Below are 21,277 nucleotides of genomic sequence, written 5' to 3'. Positions count from 1 at the left end.
GAAATCTTACTTCTCTGCCACCATGGCATCTGCACAATATCATCATCCAGCTGATCTTTTTGCGGGTGGTCGAGATCAAGGGTCTCCCTCAGGGGAGTGACCCCAAGCAGTCTTTATGGCGGTCTTTGCTTGCAAAAACCAGCATAAGGAAATGAATTATCTGTGCTCCACATGGATTGTGCAATGCATTTGCAGAGCATTTGTTTGGACAGGTTAATAATATTGCTATGCTGGGTTATGGAAACACTAGGCCTCTGCAAAGCTTAGCAATAGAGAAGAAAATGAAGAACTCATGCCTCCAGCTTCGTGAATGCAGCAGCCATTTCCATTTTAAGTAGGCCAGCATTTTACTCTTGGACATGCCTCATATATTAAGATGGCAGTTTATGTCCTTCCAGGCAGCTCCATATTTTTCGTTTATCCATCAATGAACATCAGGGCATATAAAAAGCTTTTGCGTATGGACTGATTGGAGATGCTTAGGACCTAGGAGTCTCTGCCTTCAAGAATTAAACAATAACCCATCCCCAGCTCTCCATCCTTTACAATTAGAAGCACAATGTGGATTATTTTCACCTCTGCAAATAAACAGGCCAGGAGAACGCCTGGGTACAGTTAATCCAGTAATGCTCTCCTCAGTGTTTATGACTAAATAAACAGCAGCTGCTTGCTGCTTGCGGCCTCTTCACTCATTCCCTTGTGGGGGGGCCATTTATTGAGTCATAAACTCCTCCAATAGTGTTATCACCACAACGTTTGCCCAAATATAGGGCGGAAGGAGGAGAGGGGGAAAAACTCAACAACTTAAGAATCCACAGAAAGCTGACAGCAAAGTTCATCTAAATAATATTGCAGTACCTACCCAGAAGCAATAAGGTCAACCCTATGGGTAGATGATGCCCCAAAACAAATTGCCCTAGGAAAGGAGCACCATTTTTTAATGTATCGTGTTTTGCTTACTTTTTTATATGATCCTCTTAACAAACACATGCAAACAGGGTATGCCAAAATTCATTATCTACAAGCGAACTTCCAAAAGCCAGCGTGTGAGGAGCAAATAGTATGCTGGAAACTTCCCAAAGTAACCTTTCCATACTGAAGGATCCAGGTTCAATCCCCAGCACCTCAAGGTAAAAGGACCCCAGATAGCAGATGATGTGAGACTCCCTCTGTCTGACGTGCCACTGCCAGTCAGAGGGCTAGAAGGACAAGCAGCATGACTATGACCTGGCATAGCCAGCTCCCAGAGTTGATTTATAACCAACAGGCCAGACTTGCTGTTTCCTTATTGACCCAAAATCTTCTAAAAACCTTCCAAACTCATGAAGCTGCTCAGATCCTTTATGGCAGAGCTGGGGAATCTGTGGCACTCCAGAGGTTGTTTGCTTCTAATTGTGTCCCATCAGCCCAAGCCAGCATGGCCAATGGTTAGCAATGATAAAAGTTGTCGTCCAACAACATCTGGAGGGCCACAGAACTTTACGAGATCCACTGTGTTTTTGTTAGAGACCAGGTGCTTCAGCTGTGGTATTTTCTATGAGGAAACCACTCTAATTGTAAGAAAACTGAGTAAAGTATCACATTTGATGATGACACATGCGTGTAGTCTATTTCAACGCACAGACTTACACAAGGAAGCTTCACTGAAATATACCCTTCCAGAGCTTGTGCACAAAACACACATACACTGAAAGAGACACACAAGCAATCAAACATCATGAGCTAAACTAGGTTATCATGCCTTTTCCTACCCTGTAATGTTTTCTCCATATAGCAAAATCTACAGCGCAATTAAAATCAAAAGTGTGATCAGTAGCTGAGATGAACTTAAAAATCTTATATGGCAGGCATCAAGAACAAGCAAAAGCCAAGGTAAAAAATGTGCAAGATCTGAAGGAGAATCAAAGTTGCCATAGTGTGTTGACATTATACAGTAAGAAATGTCTGTGAGTTGTTCTACTGTACTAACCAGCTATTTAACAGTTGCTATTTTTGAGTCTTACTAGATTCGTCTTGAGGAATGTGATTTCACAGCGAAAATTCATAACATTGGTTGGAATAGTCATTTCCTCAGAGAGTGAAATAGATGGTTGGGTGGTCAGGCTCTGATGTTGACAATTTAGTCCCTGTGACTCAGCCCAGACAGGTGGCTTTGGATTTCGTTTATAAACTTATATAAATCTTATGTGAGGACAATATTGATGGCAACTTGCTACTTCTATCTACTTGCTCATATCTCCTTATCTCGTTGGAGGAAAACGTAGCATATAAATATAACATATTAATAAATAATTCTTCAATGCTAACCAAGTAGTTGGCAGTTTCTATTTAGTGAGCATTGGGATTTTATTTGAGAGATGGCATGCACACAAGCATACTTTTGCATGGTTCTTGCTGTTACATTTTGTTACAGTCAGAGAAAGGAGGAAGGGTGTTGGTGGAATGATGGTCTTTGATAGACAGCTTCAGGTCAAAGAGGTAGAGTAATGCTTTTATTTTAAACCACTTCCAGAGAGATTTATTCTGCAGAGTCTTCCTTAGACAGAACAGAAAGTCACAAAATTTTAAAACAAAACTGCAGCTGTGCAAATTATGCAAGCATATAAATTGCAACAAAATCTATTCAAGACTGCCCAATTTGCATAATTCAATAGAAAGCCTATTTGGGGCTTTGGTTACAGAATTTGCGATTTTCAGAGCAGAACTCCAAGAGCTTTTATCAACAATCTGGGCTTATTATTCTGAAATTAACTATCTGTTTTGCACAGTGTGGGTGTTTCTCATGTACGGCTTTAAAAAGGTTGCATTTAAATATTACATATTACAAGCACTGAATTAGCTATATGCATTCTGGTCAACACAGGGAGAAATCCAAACAAGATAAAAGTGACTGTCAATGAAGTCATATTACAAACCTTATTGACTCTTTCCTCATTACAAAAGATGGAATGCAGAGGGCTAGGGATTAAGCCCTTAAATGGATCCATATTTACATAGATGGACTCATGTCTCGGGACCATATGCTAAAAGGAGTATTCTAAACCACACACCTGCCCCATCCACACTTGTAAGGTACTACCCCAAATCCTGTGATAATACTGTATGATGTTCTACTCACAAGTGGTAGATTCAAGAGAAGGGGTGGTGGCTTTTCACTCCTGTTAAATAAAAGCTAGTGAGGTGTGCATCGTATCTCAGGAGAGGAAGAATGCACAGCATCCAAAAGGTATGAGTACTGAGGGTGCTGAAAATACAGACAAGAGAATAACAGCAAGAGGGAACAGTGTTTGGAGAGGCGCTTTCTCTGTGTCATCTTATTTTAACAGGACCTGCTTAACGCATGGCAACACTGGCAGAGGATGTTTCCAGGAGCCTCAGGGCACCAATAGAGACAAACAGAAAATTGTGAGCAGAATTCCCCAATGTGGTTTTCTTTACATTAAAAGCAGCTGTGGATGTCTGTGGCTCTCACCTGTGGCTCCTAGAAGCTATCAGCACGGGACAGCGGCCAAACCAGGTGAGGGCAGCCACTGGGTCTCAAACCCTCAGTGAGTTATGGACTTCCCCTGCCTGCAAAGACAGGCTCCGACAGATTGAGCAGACAAGAACAAGTGGGTCAAATGGTTAAGAAGGTAGTTTGTGCATGTCCTGTAGAGGAAAGTGAGGGGCAGATGGGGCTCCTCACCCTAGGAAGGTAACCCATGTAGGAGAAGGAAAACTCTAATCCGGGTATAGGCAAACTCGGCCCTCCAGATATTTTGGGGACTACAACTCCCATCATACCTAGCTAACAGGACCAGTGGTCAGGGATGATGGGAGATGTAGTCCCAAAGTTTGCCTAAGCCTGCTCTAATCCCAAACCTCTGCTGCTTTGCAGTTATACTCATTCATGAGAAAGGCTTCGGGTGTAAAACCTGAGCAAAAATCTGTACCTGCTGGCTTATGGGACATCCTCGGGAAAAGAAAAGGCTAAGGAGTAAACCCTACACAAATCCAGAGTGGAGTCCCTAAAATGGTTGGATTGCATCCTGTGCACCTCCTTTCAGCACTTCCAGCAGCCAAGTTGATGTTACATGTATTGCTCTGCTTTCCTTTGGTCCACATCAGCAAGGCCATCTTGTCCTCTGGGCAGGCCAGGGTGTCCATACACACTGCCCAGGCTTGCGCCCCAGGAAGGTCACTTTGATGCTGTTAACACAGCAAAAGCAATGCAGGAGGCAACAGCTACACGTTACTAGTCTCTGCAGCCACAGCAGGCGCTGTGATTGTCCAGCAGTTTGACTTCATACCCGGAGCTCCACTCAGTTGTCTTCTGAGGCAGACGGATGCCAACAATGCTTGAGGGAGAAAGAGATACTTGGATCCACACTGGGAGTGGTAGATCTGCATTGTGCCTATGTGAGGAAATGCGTATTTTCCCTATGTGAGGAAAACACACTGGTAACTTTAATGGACAAAAAGAGCTGATGAAGAAATTTCATCTGCAAAAATGTTTAGTGCTAACCTGAAGGTCCTAACAGTAACTTACTGGCAATGATCAAAAAGCCTGACCAAGTGCTACATACTAGTATACCTTTGGCTGCTTGTGAAGAGATAACTATTAAGGCTTTGGCTATCCAGTTCTCTATTGTTAAGAGTTTATTCACATGTTGGCTATTGAGAGCTCTACTTTTAATTACTTCAACTTTATAAACAAGAGGAAAGTTGTCTAAGAATATGAACACAGATAAAAATCCTGTTCCTTTTAACAACAGGACAGGGAGTGCAGGATGAGAGAAGAACTGTCAATGATGGGGTAAATGTGTATGAGTGTGTATATATAAAATCTTACATACCTTATCTACTTTTTCTTAACATTTTAATATTTTAAATCACCCTTCAGTGTGTCAATATTATTTTCTATTAGAATAATTTGTATTCACATCATTTGATGGGCTTCAATATATAATTGCAATTAATGCCAGCTAGCTGATTCTTTATTATGATTTATATCCCAACCTATACCAAGATTGAGGGGAGGTACTAACTGCTAGTAAAAGTGAGATGAATCTCTCGCCCCAAAATGTACACCATCTAAATTAGATGGGTACGTGGGGATTTATAAATTGTATATAAAATCCATATTATTTTCCCTTATTCACTGGCTTCCAGTTGCCACATCTAGCTCACATCACTGTTTTGGGGATGGGGAGAGAAGGAAGTGTATACTTATTATTTATCTTAGACACACATATTTCCCTTTTTTGGTATCCAAGGAACACATTAAGTGAAATTCTGATGCCCCCCGTTGGCAGGAAAGAAAATACTGGGGGGAAGATTGTAGCATCAACTTTCTATCCTAATTGCCGACAAGCTGTGGTACACTCCTGATAAATCTTGCAGTCAATAAACTACAGATAATTTGAAAAGCTACAAAAGAAGCAGCACCTCCTACAGCAGCACCATTATCCTAGCTTTTATTTAGACCTAAGAGCAGCAATTTTTGTGCTTGTGTCTGAAATTCGGCAGATATGAAACCAAACCCCAAAGACAACAAAGAAACCCCCCAAACAACAAAGAAACCCCAAACAAAACAGTGAAGTTAGTAGAGATAGTTATAGAATCATAGAATTGTAGAGTTGGAAGGGACTCCGAGGGCCATTTAGTCCAACCCCCTGCAATTGTATTCAACAAGATAACTGCAAGCTCATATTCTTGGCAAGGTTCTTTGCCAAGTAGAAGTAGATGGAAATGGGCAATATGAGCCTGATTCACATGAACCTCCATGCACATAAAGGACCAGGATCATACCCATCTTGCCTCCAAGCCTACATCGCGTCCATGTCTTGAACTGTGATCATCTCCCAACATTGGATGGATGGATGAAGAAATGACAGACTCATGGATAGGGTCTAGGAATGTGGCACTCCTTGCATCTAACCTCCGTCCAATATTGAATCCAATGCATGTACATGAAGCCAGTCTGGAGTAAAGAAGTATATCCAAGGGGTTGAGAAGGGGCACAAAACTTCTGCATTACATACAGAACCTACAACATGGATGGCAAATCTGCAGCTCTCCAAATGTTCCTGAATTCCAACTCCTTTCATCCCTGACTGCTGGCCATGCTGACTGGAGCTGATGGGAGTGGGAATCCAACAATATTTGGAGGGTCAGATGTTTCCTATTCCCTACTCTACATACTTTGTTCTGCATAAATAAAGTGGTTAGTTTTAAAGTTACTGGATTAAAAGGAACTCTGAATTTGACTCTCCACATGAAAGTAATTTGCCTGTCTTTGGGCAAGAGGCAATATTCACACTCACAAATTTGGATTCCTTAAGAAACAGCCAAATGAAACATAGACTTCAGATTTCATTACATATTTCTGTCCTATCTGATTTCATTACCACTCTCCACCCTAAGGTCAAACCAGCTTACTATGACATCTACAGGAACCATACATCACCCTGTCAAAACTGATGCAAGTCCTTTCAAACATAGTGTTGTAGTTGAGCCAGACTCTCCCACACTTATAATGTCAAACAGGATTTGTGTTTCTTTGGGTGTTCACCTTAGGTTTAAAGGACTTCTTTGGCCATCCCATTGAATCACTAAGCTGAAGACCAAAGCCATTCCTGCTACCTTCAGAGCCCATGCTACTAGTTTATTCTTTTAGTTAGCTGACTTAATCCTTGTTCTTGGGCTTGCATCTAGTGGGCTGGAAAAAATGTAAGAAACATCCTTGTCCCAAGATACAGACTCATGCAGGTCCACCTATGGACACTGCCAGATCCTAAAGGCCCATAATTTGCAGCGAATAGTAGAGTAGTCGTGATGGACCGAAATGAATTTTGAGAATTCGAAGTCATTCTCATCTTTGCCTTCAAGGAAATAAATTCCTTAGTTGGGACACCACTACAGATAAGCCTCTATACAAAAAGATACACACATTGATGGGATCACATGTATGACCCTCTGCTGATCTTATGGCTGAGGTTGGCTGGCATGGAGAGAGGTGCTTTATCAAATACTTAGGCCCTAAATTGTTTCAGATTGTGAGCATCCTGGACAATATACTTCAGGTAAGATCGAATCAAAGAGTAATACCATTACACCCCACAATCTGGACAACATATTTCTGTTACTGTAATTTAGAATTGCATTAGTCTCTCTCTCTCTCTCTCTCTCTCTCTCTCTCTCTTTCCTGATGCCTACTCATGCTTAGCTTGTGATTTAGAAAGCCTCTTTTTACATGTACTGTGATCATGTCAAGGGTCACTTAATATTTATTTGTGCATCTGATTCTTCCTAGACAAATGTAGAATTTTACAATTATCTCTGTTGAAATTCAGGTTGTTAGTTTTGATGCAGTTCTTCATCCAGGCAAGACAATCCTGGATAAATTTTCTGCCTAATGTGTTAGCTACTCCACACACATTAGTGTCATTTGTAAATCTGTTGAGCATCCCTTCAAGCCCTTTGTCTAATTCATTTATAGAGATGTTAAACATACAGGGCCCAGGACCTTATCTAATAATAATAATAATAATAATAATAATAATAATAATAATAATAATAACAACAACAACAATAATTTATTTATTTATACCCTGCCCTCCCCAGCCAAGATCGGGCTCAGGGCAGCTAATATCAGGTATAAAAACAATTGATTAACTTAAAATGCAGCTGCATTTCAGTGGAAGCCCAGATGAAAAACTGTTTGGGGGAAGAAAACGTCAAATCTTCACCAAGGCCAAGTATCCAGACTGGTCCTACATGGGCCAGAAAAAAGCCAGGGAAGTCCCCAAATAGGGGTTCCATCACAGAAGGAAAAGGAAAGAGGGGGAGGGTATTAGGCTGATTCCAAGCCTAAGGCCAGGGGGAACAACTCTGTCTTACAGGCTGTGCGGAAAGAAATCAGATCCCACAGGGCCCTGGTCTCATGAGACAGAGCGTTCCACCAGGCTGGAGCCAGTGTTGAAAAGGCCCTGGCCTGGTTGAGGCTAATCTGACTTCCTTAGGGCCCGGGATCTCTAGAGTGTTGCTATTTATGGACCTTAAGGTCCTCCGCGGGGCATACCAGAAGAGACGGTCATATCTCTGCAATTTTCTGAAAAGCCTTGATTAGCACTGTTTGGGTACTGTCTACCTACCAGCTACAAATCCACCTAACAGTAGCATCATATTTTTAACAACTTGTCACAAAGAGTATCACTGGGGACCTTGTTGAAAGCTGTGCTAAAATCAAGATATACTATATCCAGAGCATTCCCCTGCTCTACCAGGCAATAAATCAATCAAAAAAGGAGTTAAAGTAATCTTGCATGACTTTAAAAACCATTCTTTTTCATAAATGTGCACAAATTGCTTAATGATCTGTTCTAGAAACTTTCCAAGTATCACTGTCAAACTGAACAGTTGGTGGTTGCCTGGATTTTGTTTTCCCCTTTTTGGAAATCAGGAACATTTGCTTCCCTCCAGCTGCATGGCACTCCACTGTCCTCCAATAATTTTCAAGAGAGCCAGTGTGGTGCAGTGGTTAAGAGCGGTAGTCTCGTAATCTGGGGAACCGGGTTCGCTTCCCCGCTCCTCCACATGCAGCTGCTGGGTGACCTTGGGCCAGTCACACTTCTCTGAAGTCTCTCAGCCCCACTCACCTCACAGAGTGTTTGTTGTGGGGGAGGAAGGGAAAAGGAGATTGTTAGCTGCTTTGAGACTCCTTCGGGTAGTGATAAAGCGGGATATCAAATCCAAACTCTTCCTTCTTCTTCAAGAATTATAGACAAAGGCTCTGAGATTACAGATGCCAGCTCCTTTACATCCTAGAATGCAATTTTTCAGGCCCTGAAGAATTAGGATTCATTTTGAGAGGACATGTACTCTTGTACCAACTCTGTCTGTCATGACTTCAACTCCTTCCCTTCACCATCTGATTTATTTATTTTTGCCAGATTGAGAACAGTTTCCCTCATGAGAGAAGACTGGGACAAAGGAGGAGCTCAACAGTTCTATCTTGTCATCACCCTGTAACATTTCTCCACCATCTCCTCTCCTGACCAGACTGTCACCTGGCCTGTACATCTGGGACACTCCCAATGTGCTCAGATTCCTTTAGATCAGGGGTCGGCAAACTTTTTCAGCAGGGGGCCAGTCCACTGTCCCTCAGACTTGGTGGGGGGCCGGACTATATTTTTTTGGGGAAATGAACAAATTCCTATGCCCCACAAATAACCCAGAGATGCATTTTAAATAAAAGCACACATTCTACTCATGTAAAAACACACTGATTCCCGGACCATTCGTGGGCTGGATTTAGAAGGCGATTGGGCCGGATCCGGCCCCCGGGCCTTAGTTTGCCTACCCATGCTTTAGATAAACTCACTTAAACCAGATTTACATTATCCAACATAGAACAGACAGACATTGCATTAACATATTGTATTTTTCCACCACTAATATGATATTCAAACAATATTATTTGAATCCACAACAGTAGGAGATGCCACAAAACACTCAGGATTTTTGAGCTCCATTTGAATTAAATCAAAACGAGGGAAAAATTGTCTTCTTGATGACACTGATTAAGTCTCCGTTCCTACTGAAATCCACCCACTCACAGCAGAGATTGCTAACGCCGGTTTAAAGGTGAGTGTGTGAAAGTGGGGAGGGAGAGGAACTAGAATAGGACTGTTGCCTTTACTTCTCCTTCCCTCTCCCTTCTGCCATCTTGACAGATTTTGCTTCCCACAAACCTATCATCGCAGATGGTAGGATGGCCCAGGAAACCTGCCACAAGTTTTTGAATAGTAGGAGAAAAGAAGGAATTCATGGCATATTTTTGGCTCCTTGAAATGGCAGGTTGTGTGTTCAGCTCTGAATTTCGTGGTCTTTTGTGGCATCCCTGCAAAGAATGTATCTGATCTCACCCAGTTACCTGCTCAATAGTTGCCACTAAGGGAAGAAAAACAGAATCCAAAACAACAAAATATGTTCCTGCCATCTTGCTGTCCCCCATAGTAAATCAGTATGAAATGCCCTTCAATATAACATCCTTCTACTAGTTTTGTTGGAGGTGGGGTGGGGAGGGCTCCAGAAGGGTTTATGGGACATGAAGTAGCCTAGCCTAGGAGTTGAAGTGTGTTTGTGTGTGTGTGTGTGTGTGTGTGTGTGTGTGTGTGTGTATCCCCTTCAAGTTAATAGGATATTTCAGTGCCCTCTGCTGTTACCAGTCACTCAGCTTCCAATTTACTCTATAATAATGTCAGGTTGAGGCTTCAGGCTGGCTGGCAGCTTCCCAGCCCCCTTTCTCAAACGGGTTGGAGCGGCAGCCTGCGAATATGCAGAAGTTTAATGCAATCTGTCTTCTTTGGTAATCACATTCCTCCTGTACTGTGTGCTATAAAGATGTATTGGTAAATGCATTTGCTAAAGATATACTTCCAAAAGAGAAAGTGGGGGGAGGCTACGAGCCTGATTTACAGGAGCGAAGGCTTGCATATCGGAGGTTTGGCAAGGGATGAGGCGAGTTCTGCTTGGGGGGAAAGGATTGTTCAACAGCAGTGCAGAGCCTGCTTTACTTTAAAGTCATGGAAGAAAAAGAAAAGCACACGTTTGGGGAGCTGGGGACTTCAGAAGATACCAGAGAAAAGCCCTTTCCCTGGCAGCCTTAACCTTGCTGATTTGCAGACATACAAAGACCTTCTTTGTAAACAGGAAGGGGGGAAATCCACCAGGACTTGCAACAGCATTTGAGCTAATATATCCTGACAATTTCCCCATCTCCTTCTGTCGGGGCTTCTTCTGGGAGCTGGTTGGCAGTTTGCTTCATGTTATACTTAAATCAGGCATACAGCTCCCCCCACCTCTCACAAATTTAATGGAAGGGAAAAAGGTTCTCTTCAGACACCCTGAGCTTCTCTCCCTGTCAGGTGACTGCCCCCACCCCAACGAAATCACCTGAACCTGCCTGCAAGCACATGTCTCTCCTTTGTATAGCTGAAGTCCCATGATCCATGTCAGGATCCAAGGAAATGCTTGGTCAGCCTGCCATCATACACCGAATCAGATTATGCTCTAAACCTTTCTTCTCCTGCACACTGGAGACTTCACAGCATATTTTAAATCCTTCACCAGCCTGAGATTATTGGAATGCTTATGGGAGATACATTCTGTGCTCCTGGTCTATGCAAGCCAAAGTGCCCCAAATAAGGTCGATTTCAGGCTAATCCATCCCAGGCTTTTACTATGACTATTTGATATGGGAATATGAATTAAGATTGCTTTGGCTGTATCTCTGCACTGGAACTGAGACACTGAATCCTCCAGTCTAATTTTGAAACATCTACTCTCAGGATCACATCATATGCATTTTTTTTTCTGACCGAGAAATTAATCTTTGCATTGGGAAAACACATGCACCTTTCAGTATGTGCATAGCACTGCAAGCATCTTTCAGCTGTGCTGGAGTGGAGGATATGAGATCAGGACACCTACCTTGTTTGTTTGTGGATACAAAACCAAAAGACACTTATACCACCATGCATAGGAGACAAAGTTCATGTATCACAAGAATGCTAGCAAAGGCAATCAATTTCCCAAAAGATAAGGAGTCCTGTGGCATCTGAAAATAACTAAGCTTATTACCAAGGCTCCCAGAATTCTGGGACCCAATGCCGATCTTTGCATGTCATGTTAGTAACTGGGCCTCACTGAAGCACAAATTGGACTAGAATCGCCTCCCCTCTTCTCTTCCTGTACAGCCGGGAGGACTTCTGCCAAGTTTAGTTTTCACTTTTAAAGAATTTTGGCTTGGTGTTACATGTGAACCATGAACCTTAGTCCAGAACAAACTCTGGCTAGCTTAACAAACCAGCTCTTTATAACAATGGTTTAAGCATACCTTATATCAGGCATGGCCAAACTTGGCCCTCCAGCTGTTTTGGGACTACAATTCCCATCATCCCTGACCACTGGTCCTGTTAGCTAGGGATGATGGGAGTTGTAGTCCCAAAAACATCTGGAGGGCCAGGTTTGGCCATGCCTGGCTTATATGATAAATAGTCCTCCTGTTCACAGTGTAATATTACTTACCCACATCATGACATAATTGCTATGTTTCTCCACCCCACTCCACATCATTTGATTGTGGGAACAGTGAAGCACACATCATCAGGGCAAACACAGGGCGATATTGTCCATATGGGGAGCAAGGGAAGCTCATGACATGGGAAATGGTGGTTAAAAATCAGTAACTTAAATTTAAATTATTATTTTCTTTTAAATTTCAGCTTTCATATGTTTCTTTAAAATTAAATGGTTTAATATGAAATTCAAACTTAAGGCCAACATATAAGTCCCAGTTTTGTGTTTTTAAACTGTGGCTAATAAAAACCAGAAGCAAACTGGGATATGATATCCTGATTCTTTAATTAATGATTTATATTATAGCTTGATACTGCAAGTCAGAAGCTGGCAAGCCATAGCAGGTACTAGAACTGGTGTGATTCCTCCTTGTACCCATTGCATTCCAATTTTACATCCAAATACCAGAGATTCAGAAGGTGTTGAGTTCTGAAATATTTTTATTTGTGACTTACCAAACAGCATAGACATTCCACCTCATGGAAAAACACTATTTTGCTCAATAGCCTTGCTTCTAGACCCCAGGTAGATCTCAATGTTATGCATCTTTACTTGAAAGCAAGTTTCATTTTATTCAGCGAGATGTATTTTCAATAAGGGTGCATAGGACTGAAAGCATAGTCTTCAAGTATGTGATCTCCTTGGAAGTGTACAATGCCTCATCTATAAACAGATATAATTTAGGCATGTGGCTTCATGGCTTTATGTTACTAGTTCCATTTGGTTGCCGTGTGTATTAATTGTTAAAAACCCCAGTTAAAAATGCATGAGTTTCAAAATGGGAAATTTGATTTAAACTGATAATTTAAATTGGTCTTTTTTCTTGGTAGTTTAAGCCATGATTTAAAGCTTGATTTAAAATCAATCCCCTATGACAATGGGCTGTTTTTTTCAGCGTAAGTCCATGCCTAATATAATGTCCAGTTCCTTCATAAAAGCAGAAGGTTGTTGGCTCTGTGGGTAAAGTTGCATAACTGGAAACTCATATCATCCTAAGAAGCAAACCATTTGGTCTTTATTAAAGGATATCCTATTATCTCAGCAACAGCAAAAAGACCCATTCCCTTTGGAGACACAGAGACAATTATGGAGTACCAAAGCTGATGCAGAAAACAATGCTGTGTTCTAATGATTTTTTTTTTTTAAGGAAACTGTGTGTTTGGAAGATAAAGGGCATGTTGAAGAATGCACAAGTCCAAGCAAAACCCAATAACAGCTGGTTTAATAATATCAAATGTTGGCCAATTTGCCAAAACCATTCAAAGTAGAAATTATCAAATGAACAGGTCATAACTTTAAGCAGCAAATGAAGTACTGATCTTGGTTTCAGGCCAAAATTAAAGACCAAATGTGAAGCTCACTGAGTAGCCTCGAGTAAGACTGTACCTTCTTGGCTTAATTTACTTCAAAGGGCTACTGTAAGGATGGACAGAACAAGACTTATTATGTTTCAGAGTGGTACAGAAGCTATTAATAATACAAGCTTGCTATCAGCAGCTTATTCCATGAATGAAAGCAATTCTCTGTGACAGCCAATACTTTCAGTACCTCAAGCTTTCATGTGATTGTCAAGACTACAGTGATCCAGTAGTCTAAACCGGTTTATTTTAAACTATGGTTTAATATGCACAAGTGCTTTGCTCCTCTCCTACTTCTGATTGCACCACACAAGGGAGGAAACGAGAGCAAAACAAACCACATACTAACCTGGGCTTGTGGTTTACTTCGTCCAAACACATCAGAAGAAGTAACTCAGGGTTTACTACTCCACCCCCACCGGGCAAAGGCAGGAATAGGGGGAAAGCAAAGCACACCTGTATATTAAACAATAATTTATTCTAAATTATGGTTTAATTTGTATGCAACTATATCCAGTATGTAAATCAACCCTCCAATTATCAGTGCTTGGAGCTGCAGGAAGATTTGGCTTGGGGAAAGGCCTTCTGACTGATCATGCCCACACCAGTAATGAGAAAAGAATATTCACCTGGAGTGAATCTGGCAGGGAAAATGTAGTTACCTTTTGTGCTAGCCTAACACAACGCTGATACTCCTTGACCAACTCTGAACAGTTGAGGACTTGGTGTTTGTTTTCACCGTAGCATGTCAGGATTGCTGCCTGAAGGTTTGCACATATAGGTTGTGTGTTTCTCCGCCTGTAGGAACAAAGAAAGAAAGAAAGAGAGCCTTGTGACTGTCCCAGCTCATCAGTGGAACCCAAAAAATGGTGCTGGTGATGCGAGTGCCATTGGTTCAGCCTCACTCTGGACAATCCAGAGTTCCCTCTTTTTAACCTGCAGCAGGCTCACTGGCTAGGCCCTAGCTTCAGACCTGGAGATCCCTGGCTCAAGCTCTGGAGTGCCTATGTCCATAGCAGTGGTGAGCAACATGTCTCTTCCTCCTCCTCCTTATACATACCAGGTTACCGAAGGGCCATAGCTCAGTGGCAGAGCACATGCTTTGCAGCAGAGAAGGACCCAGGTTCAGTCCCCGACATCTCCAGTTTAAAAGAATTTTCTGGAACTGGGAAGGCTTCTGCCAGAGACCTTAGGCTACAGAGAAGCAGCAGGCAGAACAGACCTGCTACCAAGCTAGATAGGACCCGTAGTCCAGCTCAGTATAAGGCAGCTTCATATGTTCACATACACATACATTGCTAATCCCTTCCCCTTGATAAGTAAGAAACCCCCCCAAAAAAGATTCTATCATGCAAAAGGGTGTCAGATTCCTGAGTGGACATGCTACTGTTCCAATGCGACATCATAAGCAGCAGAGAGAACTCAAAGCTGAAATTGTTGATTTAACAAAAACAGGTAACTTGTCCCTCAGGTAAGCCTCCATACCTGAGGCCTAGACAGTAGCCAATGTTTTTTCCAAAAGGGAAAGGGGGGGGGGTCAGGAAATTGCAGGTCAGTTAGTTTAATGCCTGTCACAGAAAACTAGCGGAAAGATTAGTCAAATATAAAACAACCACGCATATAGAAGAACAAGTCTTCCTGTTCCTGTATTATCTGTAAGCTGACTTGAGTCTCTGTCAGGGAAAAAGGTGGGGTATAAATAACTATATAATAATATATTTAAAAAAAAACAAAACAAAATCCTGAAGCAGAGTCAGCAAGGCTTTTGCAATGGCAAGTCCTGTCTCGTTGACATATTACAGCTCTTTTGCGACCGTAAACAAGCATATAGATAGAGGTGATCCAGTTGATATTAGTGTACAGTGGTACCTCGGGTTACAAACGCTTCAGGTTACAAACTCCACTAACCCGGAAGTAGTACCTCGGGTTAAGAACTTTACTTCAAGATGAGAACAGAAATCATCCGGTGGCGGCGCAGCAGCAGCAGCAACAGGAGGCCCCATTAGCTAAAGTAGTACCTAAGGTTAAGAACAGTTTCAGGTTAAGAACAGACCTCCGGAACGAATTAAGTTCTTAACCAGAGGTACCACTGTATTTCAAATGGAGGGATGCAGAAGGTGGACCCACCCAAGCATCAATATTAGGACATGTGCTTTTAAACTTATTCACAAACTATCTAGAGTTAGGGGTGAGCAGTAAAGTGGCCACGATTGCAGTAGATACCAGATTATTCAGGGTTGTTAACACAGAAGGAGATTGCAAAGAGCTCCAAAGGACCTTTCCAAACTGGCGGCTCGTCCACACTTCACTTGTCCCGCACCTAGAAAGCACGGATCCTGCCACTTTCCCTGGGAAAACCCACTCTTTAATGCTGAATGTTTGCTCTGATTCAGTGGTAGAAAGCAGGTTTTCCTTGGGGGAAGCAGCAGGACAAGCTGAGGTGTAGACGTACCCTGAGTGAATGGGCAGCAAAATGGTAAATGTAATTCAGTGGAAACAAGTGTAAAGCGAGACATGGTGGGACAAAACAAATCTTAATTTTACATATATGCTCATAGGGTCTGAGCTGGTGGTGACTGACCAGGAATGAAACCTTGGGATTATAGTAGATAGCTTGATGGATACGTCAACCCAGAGTGTGGCAGCTGCGAAAAATGTGAATTCCATTGTAGGTATCATTAGGAAAGGAACAGTAACAAACTCATAACTGTAAGGTGGGTGGGAGGTCACCCCTAAGCAGCAGCCCCCCAAAACTGGAGGGAGCTCATCTTTTTCCACAGGGATAAAATACTATGAAATACCTTCCAGAACCTTGGAACAGGAAAGAACTTAACAAGGAGCTTCAGAAACTCATAAGGTTGGCATTTTGTTCTGTCGCTGAAATTTTAATATCGTTCTAATCATCCGAATGAGCCCCCTGGAAACAATACCAAACAGAACTAGGTCAGGAAATACCACAAAATCCCTCAATTCATTGGGAAAGTTAAGACTCTTAAAATTAGGTTTTTAACTCAGAAAGTTTGTTTTAAAAATCTAGCAGAACATTTTATAACTTCAAGAGAAGCTGGGAATATGATGTTTAATGTCAAGGTCAATGATACTGCCCCTATTCTATAACCATCTGATCTGTGATCTAGCCTGATAATCTGTAAGATACAAATGGTTCTTTTTTTGCTCTTAGCCTGGGCTTCACCCGCCTGTTATCCAAGAGAGATAAGCTTCAACTAGAAGTAAATCTCTCTCTCCTACCCGCCCTCTCTCCTTCTGAGAGCTCTTTCACCTCTGACATTTTGTGCTTGGAAACTTAAGGCCAGGGGTCAGCAAACTTTTTCAGCAGGGGGCTGGTCCACTGTCCCTCAGACCTGGTGGGGGGCTGGACTATATTTTTTGGGGGGGGGAGGGGAAATGAACGAATTCCTATGTCCCACAAGTAACCCAGAGATGCATTTTAAATAAAAGGACACATTCTATTCATGTAAAAACACGCTGATTCCCAGACCGTCCGTGGGCCAGATTTAGAAGGTGACTGGGCCGGATTCGGCCCCTAGTTTGCCTACCCATGCTTAAGACAGTTAAAAGCTGGAATGTCTCTTTTTAAAGCTTACCTAGCTTACTATGACTTTTGTGCAGCAGAGACTTTGGATTGTATCCAACACTACATATGCTGAGTTCCATTTGTGCAACAGGATTTCTCCCTTCTCTTCCAAGGCATCCTCAACATCTATTCCAGAGTGTCCTCCAAACTTCTGGAGGAGATTTTGAGGGTGTGCAGGGGGTTACAGGGAGAGGAGAGGGCTTTCAGCTGCACTAGCAGAAGCTGCAGTGGCAGAAGGGCAACACTGGAATGCAAGCCCTTGCTTCAGCCGTCATGTGCTTCTGCAGCCTTAAGGGCTTACTACTGCAACATGCAGAAGGGGGACATCTATGGGGAAGTTATATTTTATCTGTAATGCTGATAACTTTACATCTGTTGCAGTCACGAAGGAAGTATCTGCTTTGCAAGTTTCACAAGTTTCTAGTTTGTCCTTTCTGGTCTCCTGTAGAGTCTTGCAGACTCCGTATAGTTAAGGTTGTTGAGAGAGACTCATAGTTTTCCCACATTCAATGTATTTCAACATCTAAGCCACTTCACAGTAATAAGGGCAGTGATGGCAAAAGGATGAAGGACTGTTCCAGTTCCTGAGCTTGACATCCCCCTGCTGTAGTGCCTCTACCTTCTGATCGCAACTCATCAGAAAATCAAGCAAACATTCACCTGCCAGACATACCGGTATGTAAACTCGTGGTTTCATTCTGTCCTCTGTAAGCATGGAAGCTACTAACCCATTTTTCTTTTGATTGCAAACAGGCCTTGTCACTGTTATGTAGTAATGAAGGACCATGAGCTCCTTTTGACTAAAGTATTGTGTGGTTTTAATAAAATCAGAGTTGGGAGGTGCCCAGTGAACCACCTAATCCAATATCCTGTCCAACAAGCCACCTAATCTATTCTGATGCTAGTTGTGTGGATGTGCTATACTACTTTGTGCCTTAACAGGAGCTGGTAAAGCACCTGCCAAGGTTGAGTTATACACATCCTTCCATTTTGTATAACTCAGATCTGTCAACAGACCACTCTTTCTCAAGCTCCCATCTTGCCTGTTTGGAGGCCATCTTGGCAGCAGCATCCATGTGTCGGTCATAAGTGATGCTGACATCCTAAACATCAGTTTTGGATGGAATACCTTTTTGCCCCACATACCATGGCTCTCAAGGGAAAGGGCTTTTGGCAGGATTTTCCTTCCACCCATTTAGCATTTCCTCATGAGAAAGTAAAACATCCATGTCAGACCAGGCACACTCTATTCATCCCAATCCTCGTTACAAAGCTTCAGAAGCAGAAGTGCAGATCGCCTGCGTTTCTGCTGGTGCTGCTTTTGTTTCTTCTCTGCTATCAGGCAGAAAGGAAGACTGAGATCCTAAATGGTAAAATCTTCCCTTCCTCCAAGTCAGCTAAATCAGGATTTTGCTTTTATTTTATTCAGCAGAGCAATGCCGTTCTATAAACAGATATTAAGTCTTCATTTAGCAATTGCTTTATTAAGAAATATAGGCTCATGAGCCACTGTGGCTACTTAGAATGGCTTGGGCAACCCAGTCAGATGGATGGGGTATAAGTAAAGAACAACAACAAAGTAGATTTAGGCCTACATAGTTCAAATCCCTATTTAGCAATGAAGTTCACTGTGGGACCTGAGGTAAGTCACTTTTTCTCTGCTTAATCTGGCTCTTTCAGGAATAAAAAAGTGGCAACCACATGCATGCTACTGTAGCCTTATTGGAGTTCACCGATTGGGTCTGCATTGCTCCGGGACAGGAGGAAGTCAAAATGACACCGAGGTTGGTTCAAAGAAAGAGTTTATTCTGCTCTCCGGATAGCAGAAGGCACTTGCGTGGTGAGTCCACAGCAAGTCCAAAGAAATGACAGTTTCCTGCAGTTTATATACCCTCCAGGCATCCTCTCCCCCTTCCCCAGCAACGTCAACTTGTATACGCAGGTTGACATCACATATGTTCCTGCTCTGGTACTCTCAACCATAAAAGGATCTTCCTCTTCCTACTCTTATCTGGGAAGACGTCATAATCTCCAGGAACACGCTTTTGGCGTTTTTCCTGGACATTGGTCTTGTGCGTATTTTGTGGTCAGCACATAAGATAAAGTTCTGACGTGTTCTCGTTGTTCCCCTGGGGAGCCAAGGCCATCCCTTGCCTGTCCTGATAAAGGACAGAACTGTTTATGCAGTTGTGTCCTTATTATGGTTTTGCTCAACAGTTCATGTTTTACGCATTTAAAAGTGCTCTCTTTTGAAAGAACAAAAGGGGGGGGTTTGAATCAGTTTTAAACTTGCTACACAGAAACCCATTCCTTCACTACATTGATATCCTTGGCAGAAGAGCAGGATGCAAAGGTGTCAAAATATAAGGAAGAGGTTGTGCCTTCATGGATCTACAGGTTTCTTACTGACAGCCACCCCTTGAGATAAGCACAGAGCAAAAAAGTGGTCTCACTGCATTTTGATACACCGAGTTACCAAATCCTGAAATCCTCCCTCCCTCTCTCCACGCATTCCCTTTATTTAATAAACGAAATCTCATCAACTTATCCTTCTTCTATTATCACTGCTGACATCAATCTGATAATATTGGCTTGGCGTGGAATCATGCTATTATATGTCCTCCTGATATTTAATTTAAGAGAAACGTCTGCAGTGGGGTGAATATGTGAAGCAAGCTTTTTATTACTGGCAGCAGTAAGGACGGTGGGAGTGAATTAGACATTCATCTTAGTCAGGGCCAATGTAGTTGCTCAGAAGAGGTTCTCTCTCTTTTTTAACCCTCTCCTGAATGCTTAGAGGGGACAGGTAATGGCGAGTCTAGCAAAGGGCTGCATTCATTTTTCTCAGGAGATTTGTCTTGCTGCATAGATTTAAAATGTGGGGAGGTAGCACAAAGCACCTTGGAAGTGAAAGCAAGAATCTTCACAATCAATTCCCAACTACTGCATATTTGGAAGTGCTAGTCAGATGGTTCTATCAATCAAGAACATGTCGCTTCATCCCAACATACACAGAGGCAGCCTGTATTTGCAATTTCTGGCTAAAACTAATTTGTGGCAACCACGTTTTACAAGAAGAAGAGCCAAGCTGCAGCCACAAGACAGAGCAACAGTTGCTTGCCAGAAATTCTGCCAATTGTGCTTGGCAGGCTGCCTGCTATGGAAAAGAAATCTTGGATTTGGGCATAGGAGACAGGGTGGGGAGGGGGAGGAGAGAAGTGCCAGCTCCAGGAGGAATAAAAGCCCAAGGGTGTTCAGCACAAAGGAGGGCTAGACTGAAAGAACACTTAGCAAGGGCTTTTTTAAATTCAGATTCGTAGAGGACAGCCTGCAGAAGTGCTGTTAATTGTGGCTGAAGGATGCAGCGTTTTGACACATCTCCAAGGAAGGGAACTCCTGTGATGAGCACAGGCCATGGGGTGGCAAACATTATGGGTGGGATTGCTCATCACTGGGAGGTTATGCTCTGTGGTATGCAAAAGGGAGTTTTACACAGGCAGAGATTTAATAATGCCTTAGTGCATGCCCTTGTTGTACATACTCTTGCCACACAGTCAGAGCTCTCCCTTCTGCAGACTGCACTAACTGTATACCTGATAAATGGAGCCCAATCTCCATTGACCTGAATACCATAACTTGCACTCGTAAGAAAAGAGGCTGCAAACTTGGTTTTCATATGTAGTGCCCCACACTTTTTTTCTACTTGCAGCATAACTAATCATAAACTAGAACTGCATGTGCTGCAGTTAAGCAGGGCTCTGAAAGGAAAACATTGTACCCTAATACCTCATGGCAAAAGCACCCACATCTCTCAGTCTTTCAGCACAGCAGGAACTTCAGCAAGTGTTGTTCATACATATGGGTGAGGAGAGAAGTAGCCAGTTACAAATGATCAATAAATCAGTGCCTGTTTTCTGAACTGTTTCCAAAGCCAATATTTTTTCAAAGGCATTTTTGTTGATCAGAAAAGATGTCAGAAGTTCTGTATGAATTTCAAAATATGTAGGTGCCAGCTCTAGAATGTAGGTCTAGATGTCCCTTGGGAGACACTGGACTTTGAAACTGGACAAGGGCTTCACAGTGTTCTTCAAGTAAACCAAAATAATCAACTGAGGGACCTAAAGGTTAATGGATTTTCAGGGGCCCAGTCATTCAATTCCTTGATTCTGTACTAAGATATAAACACTCAGAGTGAAGGACA

At 42.4% G+C, this 21,277-nt stretch overlaps 1 protein-coding gene across 3 annotated transcripts in view; it reads right to left on the bottom strand.

Annotated features, from left to right (window-relative positions):
- CHCHD6 (coiled-coil-helix-coiled-coil-helix domain containing 6) overlaps window positions 1-21,277 on the bottom strand; it is a 190,352-nt gene that overhangs the window by 43,606 nt on the left and 125,469 nt on the right. For all 3 annotated transcript variants that reach the window (XM_053377998.1, XM_053378000.1, XM_053377999.1), the window contains one exon: window positions 14,144-14,279. In XM_053377998.1, the coding sequence (XP_053233973.1) occupies window positions 14,144-14,279 (136 nt within the window). The remainder of the gene's footprint in view (window positions 1-14,143; window positions 14,280-21,277) is intronic.

The sequence above is a fragment of the Podarcis raffonei genome, chromosome 2 (genome assembly GCF_027172205.1).
Source record: "Podarcis raffonei isolate rPodRaf1 chromosome 2, rPodRaf1.pri, whole genome shotgun sequence".
Lineage (NCBI taxonomy): Eukaryota > Metazoa > Chordata > Lepidosauria > Squamata > Lacertidae > Podarcis > Podarcis raffonei.
This window is presented reverse-complemented; position numbering and strand designations above follow the sequence as displayed.